At 43.7% G+C, this 7,137-nt stretch overlaps 1 protein-coding gene and 1 non-coding gene across 2 annotated transcripts; one reads left to right on the forward strand and one right to left on the reverse strand.

The window, feature by feature from the left end:
• Positions 1–322: 322 nt before the first annotated feature.
• Positions 323–425, reverse strand: LOC147887287 (U6 spliceosomal RNA). Its single transcript, XR_015543268.1, has one exon. It is a non-coding gene; the product is annotated as a U6 spliceosomal RNA (small nuclear RNA).
• Positions 426–1,182: 757 nt separating this feature from the next.
• LOC147887288 (pentatricopeptide repeat-containing protein At5g46580, chloroplastic-like) lies at positions 1,183–3,626 on the forward strand. The gene has a single exon (XM_087394732.1). It carries the CDS (start codon positions 1,287–1,289, stop codon positions 3,396–3,398), a length of 2,112 nt encoding a protein of 703 aa, XP_087250858.1. The 5' UTR covers positions 1,183–1,286; the 3' UTR covers positions 3,399–3,626.
• The last annotated feature ends 3,511 nt before the right edge of the window (positions 3,627–7,137 follow it).

Here is a 7,137-nt window from a genome sequence, read left to right on the forward strand (position 1 = left end):
AACCAGAGGGCCTCTGTTTTGTTGTTATTTACCTTTGAGTATGAGAGCACATCAAATTCGTGAAAAGTCTCCAAGAATTCGCATATATTGACATGCAAGCCCTCTAGGAAGTTGGTATTCTCATCTGCAAAGAACTGAGTGCAAAATGTAGAATTGTCAGGCATTTTCAGTCCCGTAATGCATCCTTTATTCATTTGATAATCAATTTGACAACGTAGGGGTTCGATAACTACTACAAAAAGCAAAGGAGCTAATGGGCAGCTCTATCTTACGGATCTTTGTAATACAAAACTCTAATAGTGATAGCCATTCACCAAGACGAAAAAATTTGGACCATTTCTCGATTTGTGCATGTCATCCTTACGCAAGGGCCATGCTAATCTTCTTTGTATCGCTCCAATTTTATCAAATGTCTCCAAAGAGACATCTGAAAGATAGGCAATACAAAATTAGAAACTAGTGTGATAGTTTGCTGGGGAGAGCAAGAATGATAAAAACTCTACCATGTTCGCTTGTTGCAATGCATTTTTTCCAACTGAAAAATCTCCTATGGATAAAGGGTAACGCGAGAGTGCTCTCTAAGGGCATGTTTCCACGACATCCAAGAAAGGGCATCGGTGGGAGTGGGGTTGCACGACGGCTTAGTCCACACGGGAGGCTGGATTGTGGAGAAACGACTCATTCATTGTTGTGAAAGATATAGGGCAGGCAAGAGACATGAGGTGTGAAAGGCTTCGAATAGCTACTTGTCTTTATCAGCCCATGCACCACCCAGGAGGCCAAACAGACCTCTCAAGAAGCTGTGGATCCAAATAGCCACCATCAGGAGGCTGTACCGCCACTCGCACGCCTCCTTTTTCACAACGTGTGAACCGAACAGGTGGAGAAAAGAGCACCCAAATGCTCGCAACGATTGTACCCGGTGTCCTCACCTCTGCCCAATTGGATCCAAACAGCCCCTTGGGGAGGCCATACCGCCACTCGCACGCCTCCATTTCCACAACGGCAAACCGAACAAGTGGAGAAAAGAGCACCCAAATGCTAAGAGGTAGTGTTCCCGGTGTCGAGTGCGGTGTGAATGCAGTCCACGGGTGGGCAAAGGACTAAATAACAAGGTCGAGACCTAACTTGGAAGGGAGAGAGTCTTAAAAGGTTTATTGGTCTTAAATATAGTCATCTTATGCTTCTTCTTCGTCTTCATCTTCATCTTCTTCAACAGGATGATGTTTTTGCACAGTGCTGGGCAGCCTTAGCTGGGAGCTTCCAAGCTCGCTGTCGCCATAGCCATGGCCGCCTCAGCCCCTTCCTCCATCGCCCTCTCCCCCTTCTTCTCCATCCGTAGTTCCTCCCCCTCCTCCCCCTCCCCTCCCCCCTCCCCTTCCCACTCCCCTCCCCCCTCCAAATCCTCCTCCCGTCACCGTAAACATAGCTTCTCTGATCAGCTCCTACCCCTCTCCAAAGAATTCCTCGACCCCCCCCCCCCTTCCCGCCCCTGGACCTCCGCTTCCCGTCGTAAAGCCAGAGACTCTGCCCCCGATAGAAGCCTCTCCTCGGGTGTCAATAGGTGGAGTTCTGGCGCTTCTGCTGTTCGGGATGCCATCGCGCTCCTCGAGAAGGCCGACGAGACCCAAGAGAGCGTCGCTGCTGCACTCGATGACCAAGTGAGTTCCCTCTCCTCCAAAGACATCGTTGCAATCATCAATGGGGAGCGTAGCTGGCGCAGAGCCTTGCTCTTCTTCAACTGGCTCAAGGCAAACGGCTCCTTTCCTCTCAACGTCTATGTCTACAACGTGCTTCTTAAAACTCTACGGAGGGCCGAGAAGTGGGAAATTGGTCAGGGATTGGTCGAAGAAATGATTAGGGAAGGCATTCCTCCGGACAACATTACATATTCTACGATAATTAGCTTTGCCATCCGGTGCCGCCACACCGACCAAGCCGTGAGTTGGTTTGAACGGATGCAGGAAGCGGGCTGCGTGCCCGATGGGATAACTTACAGTGCTATGATTGATGTTCTGACTAAAGCTGGTCGCATGGATGAGGCATTAGATCTCTACTCAAAAATGAAGAGCGATGGATTGGCTTGTGACGTTATCGCTTACACTGTCGTAATAAAGCTGCACGGAATGCAGCGAAACTATGACGAAATGTTTAATGTGTACGAAGAAATGAAGTCTAAGAATATGGCTCCCAACGTGGTGACATTCAATTCCATGATATCCATACTAGGCAATGAAGGGAGGTCACTCCAGGTCATGCGGCTCTTCGACGATATGCTGCGTGCTGGATTGAAGCCTTCACCGGTAACTCTCAGCCTGTTATTTCGGACTTTTGCAAAATCTAGAGAGGGCGAGGAAGCCTTTCAGCTCTATGAACAGGTAAATAAAGAAGGCTGGGAGGTGGATACTGTAGTCTACAACACCCTACTGAGTCTTTGTGCTCAGCTTGGTAAGGTAGACGAGGGGGAGAAAATTTACAAGGATTTGTTGAGTTCCAAGGTATGTGAACCTGATGACTGGACATGGAAGACTTTGGCTGACATGTATGTGAAGGGAGGGAAATTTGAAGAAGGCAGGCGCATTGTCTTGGATATGGTGAACAAAGGTCACACAATTGACTTGCCAGTTTACATGGGCCTTATCCAAGGCTATGGCAGGAAGAATGATTTCAAAACTGTACTGGCGTTGGTTGATGAGATACAGGCTACGAATGTGCCTTTCGACCATATGCTGGGAGGCGCCCTGCTGTCTGTGCTTGTCCTGTGCGAAGAGGGCGGGGGAGAGGACAGTGCAGCAATTCTGGATAAGATCGGGCTAGCGTATCCCAAGCTGAAAACTGTTGTGGAAATGTTTTTGAAAGAGGACTTGAGCCAAGAGGAAGTGAAGGAAGAGTTGCGAGCTATGCTGAGTGGGGCGGCAGAGGACTGCAGGAGACCTTTCTGCAACTTGTTGATGGACTTGTGCTGGGTAAAGAATAAGGCTGACCGAGCACACCAGATACTTGCCAACGCTGTCTCCTTTGGGGTTTATGACGACCTGCAGATAAGGTCACCTGTGGAGTGGTCCCTTAAGCTGCGCACTCTTTCCTTTGGGGCTGCACACACTGCCTTAGAAGGCTGGATGAGCAGCCTGCGTGTTGCATTGCAGGAAGATGGGGAACTTCCTCATTTACTGAGCATTGAGGTGGGTGTAGGTATTCTGTACTCTCCTGATGAAACCGTGCGTGTAATGAGCACCTTTATCTTAACTCTGCTCAAAGAGATGCAGGCTCCCTTTGAGGAGAGCAGAAGTGGGTGGCTCACTGCAGATGCATCATCTGTGAAGGCATGGCTGTTATCCTCTGGGGAGTCCACAGAGGATTCACAACATCAGAATGCCTCAGTGAGTGTACAACAGTAGAGGACTCTGCCTTTGGCCTTAAATGCTATAAATTTTTTTCCACCTACTGAAACTCAGGCTGGACAGCGCTGGGGTTCATGTTGGTTTCGCCAGATCTTTAATAGTATGCTATGTATACTCTCTCCCATGTTACACAACCATGGAATCAAACCAGTTTGTCTGCTTTAAGAACAGTGTAAATGCCACATTGGATTATTACTTATTGATGTTAGGTGAGTTTTCTTTTCCTCTAGATCTGTTTGCCCAAGTCTCTAATGACTGCTGGCATACCCATTGGGAATCTTGTAATCGGGTTCTTGAAGTCTAACCAAACTTGTCAGGGACATTGGTGGAAAGTGTTAGGGTTGTATGCGAAGTATTGTAGGTTTTGGGGCTGCCTATTAGGATTCTTTAGTTCTTGTTTGCATGTAATGGTTTACTTTCCAAGTTCAGACTGGACAGAACTGGAGTTTACTTTGAATTCTTTAGTTCTTGTTTGCATGTAATGGTTTACTTTCCAAGTTCAGACTGGACAGAACTGGAGTCTACTTGGAATTTTATCCACATTTTTAGTGATATTCAATCTCTAATGTAAGGGGGAACATTCTCGATATTCTTTTCTATATTTGTACTCTACTGTCAGGACACTGGTTTCTCTATAACAGGGTTAACTTAGCTATCTAATGTAATGGTGTTGTTTTATCCTGACTTGGCACTCATGCCAGATTTCTGTACCCCATAGAACTCATTTTTCTCAAATTTTGAACAAATGTCATGCTGTTGCTGCTGCCCAATGCCCCCATGTGTACTGCTTCCTGTTATAGCCCTTACAAGCATGGCCCCTTATGGCTGCTAGGAGCATGCTCAAGACATTCCAGCATGCACATGACGAGCACACTTTGAGAATTCCAAGACCGAAGAAATGTAAGAGAGTAACGTGCGGCATGACCTTGAGCGATCAGGTAAACGTGGCTCAATTAGCCAAAGAATCCTGGATACCTCAGCTTAATTAATGTCCTTTTCTAAAATAATCCCTAAATAATGTGCTATAAGGCTGCTACTTTTACACCAAACTAACCAAGAATGGGCACTTCATTACACGAAGGGATCATCCTAATATTCCCCTCCACAATGCAAAATGGTTGTATTGACATAGACGATGATAGTCGAGGAGGCATCCCATATATATTTAATTATCCTCTTAAGAATCATCCTGAATAATGAGATGCCTAGAAAGATACAGAATTTTCTGTGTCTATGCCTCGGTAAACATATCTGTTCGTCTTTGCAGTAGATGATTCAGATGTGACCTGATTCCACTTGGTTGTGTGTATCAATGTGCTTGTCCCTTTTTCCTTAAGAAACTTCTTGGTGGTGCTCCAATGAATGGCTTTTGGATATAGTGACCCAAGTTACTACATAAGAAATCTCAGCCTAATATAAGGCTGCCCATTAGGTTTCTATACAATATGGCATCCAATTTCAGCCGTCTCCATTGATATAATCCGTTTTGCAAGGCTCGCTCTAGTATTCCACCTTTCCGCTCTCAGTTGTAGGTTTGTGTTGGCTCTATACCCATCGCTCACGCTCGAAATCCAGCAAGAATATGATGCGGCAATTCTCAAACCTTGACTCTTCGCATGTCCTTTCCATTTCTTTCTTCTTCAATTATGTGCTTGTGTTTCAGGGATTCCAAAAGGGACATTCTGTGTCGTCTTGCCATTGGCATGCCTGTTAGTTTGGGTGTGTGTTTCTTGGTCTGAATGGATTGTTTAGTAGGACGAACTTGAAGGGATAAGGTGTGATCGGATGGAAGGGTGTTGGGGAGGTGGATGAGCTCTAGTAGAATGAAAGAGTATTGCATGTGTGTGAGATGCATTTGGTTGAGCAGTGGAATTTGTGTTTCTGCAAAGAGATTGGCAGTGCTCTACAATTTGTGATTCAAGTTGTTTTGCTTTCAAAGGGTGATCATGACGTGGTGGATGCTAGCCTGGACACAAGTAATTTTTGTTTATGTAATCCGGGCAATGATGCAGATGCAATCCGTTGTATAGTTTCTCTGATTTTTCAGTATTCTCTTTTCCAAGATGCATTCATTTCCGATTGTGTTCATCATTGTCGCAAAAGGAGCACTTATTCTTTGCAGTGCTTGGTAGGATCTTTGAGTTGTGAGAATTTTAACATGCTATGATCTTACTTTCCCTCCTCATCTTAGCACCCTCATTCAACCAATCAAAACCTTTTGCAAGAGCACACGTTGTCCATGTTCCCTCTTTGGTTGAACCTATCAATGGTTGTCCCACAATTGAATTTTGTGGATTCCCCTATGAAGCTTCTATAAATCTGTGCTATTGCTTCAAATAGAAAGCCCTATTTTCCTTCATGTTGGTGTTTATGAATTGGAATTCTCTAATGGTTTTATACAGAGGCAATGAAAGTGTAAGAAATGTTGCCAGATTGTGCACTCACTCGTTAAGTATGGAGTCTTTCTTATTCTCTATTGTGTGGATGCAGCTGATTCCCTAAATGCCTTCATTGTTTTGTTAATGATTGTATAATACTGTTTTAGTTACGTACAATGTGTGGTCACACGTTATGGATCCATAATTGCCATAAAAAGTATATTTTCTTGTTGAATTCATTCATATACATATCCTTTCGATATTCCTTAAGGAATAAAGTTGGCTTTGCTACTTGAGACCAAAGCGCTTTGATATAATTCATGTTCAATGTTGTTATCCATTCTTCCATTGTTTGTGTTGTGGCTTCTTGTTGGTTATGTTAGATTGGTGCATTCTTAATCTTAATTATGACGTGCTCATGTTGGCTACTTCTACTTTGAAATTCTGTAATAAAGGAGTAGTCTATAACGACTCCTATAATTGAGGAGTCTTTCATAGGAATAGAAAGCATATTCTTTGGCTTGTGATCATAATATCATGCTCATGTTGTGCGGTTTTGTCATACCAACCCCTAATCAGGTTCAATTTTTGAAGGTTCTACCTCCTTTATTGAAAAACATATCAAGCATTTGGAGCCTACATTTGTTTAGGGCATGAGGTGGTCACAAGAAAAAGGGGGGGGGAGGGGGTTCTCAATTGCTACCTTATGCGAATGCCTCCTTTTGACTCTTTGTAGCTTGGTGATGCCCTTAGATGCTTAAAATTGTTGTAGCCTATGAAAGATTAAAATAGTGTTTCTATGTTTATGTCATCTATGACATCTTATGCTTAAAGTGTGTTTTGTTGGAGCCAATTTGCTATTTGCTCTACTATTGCAAAGTGTGAATATTAAAGATAAGAGAACATGACCATGATCCTCTGTAAAAAAAAGCTTACTGGAGGACTAAGAAGGCATCGATGTAATAGATATTCTAGAGCATGATACGCCTTCTAGTGAATAGAAACTTGGAAAAGAAGTTATCCACAAGGAGAACTAGGCGACATCTTCGAATATAGATGAGACTGTAAGTAGAAGAGGCAATGTCTAATGATTTCTCTACTCTTGTACAATTTCGGGGGTGGTATGGAGGAGATTGCAAGTGGAAGAGAATAAGAGGTGATATTTAAAGATTTTGCTAATGTTGTGGAAATTTGGGGGTGGTAAAAGGTATCATGATCTTGGGGGTCATTTAAATAAACGAGAAGCATAAACAAAAAATAGCACGAAATAACAATGCATAGCAAGGCATGTGATACCAATAGAACATGGTGTACCTCTTTTCCAATGAATTGATCTACACACAATAATATTTGTAAAT

This window comes from Dipteris shenzhenensis, chromosome 23 (genome assembly GCF_047967505.1).
Source record: "Dipteris shenzhenensis isolate YYH24624 ecotype China chromosome 23, Dip_SZ_1.0, whole genome shotgun sequence".
Classification (NCBI taxonomy): domain Eukaryota; kingdom Viridiplantae; phylum Streptophyta; class Polypodiopsida; order Gleicheniales; family Dipteridaceae; genus Dipteris; species Dipteris shenzhenensis.

Coding starts and splice junctions, on each gene's coding strand:
- LOC147887288 (XM_087394732.1), top strand. CDS start 1,287: ATGGCCGCCTCAGCCCCTTCCTCCATCGCCCTCTCCCCCTTCTTCTCC.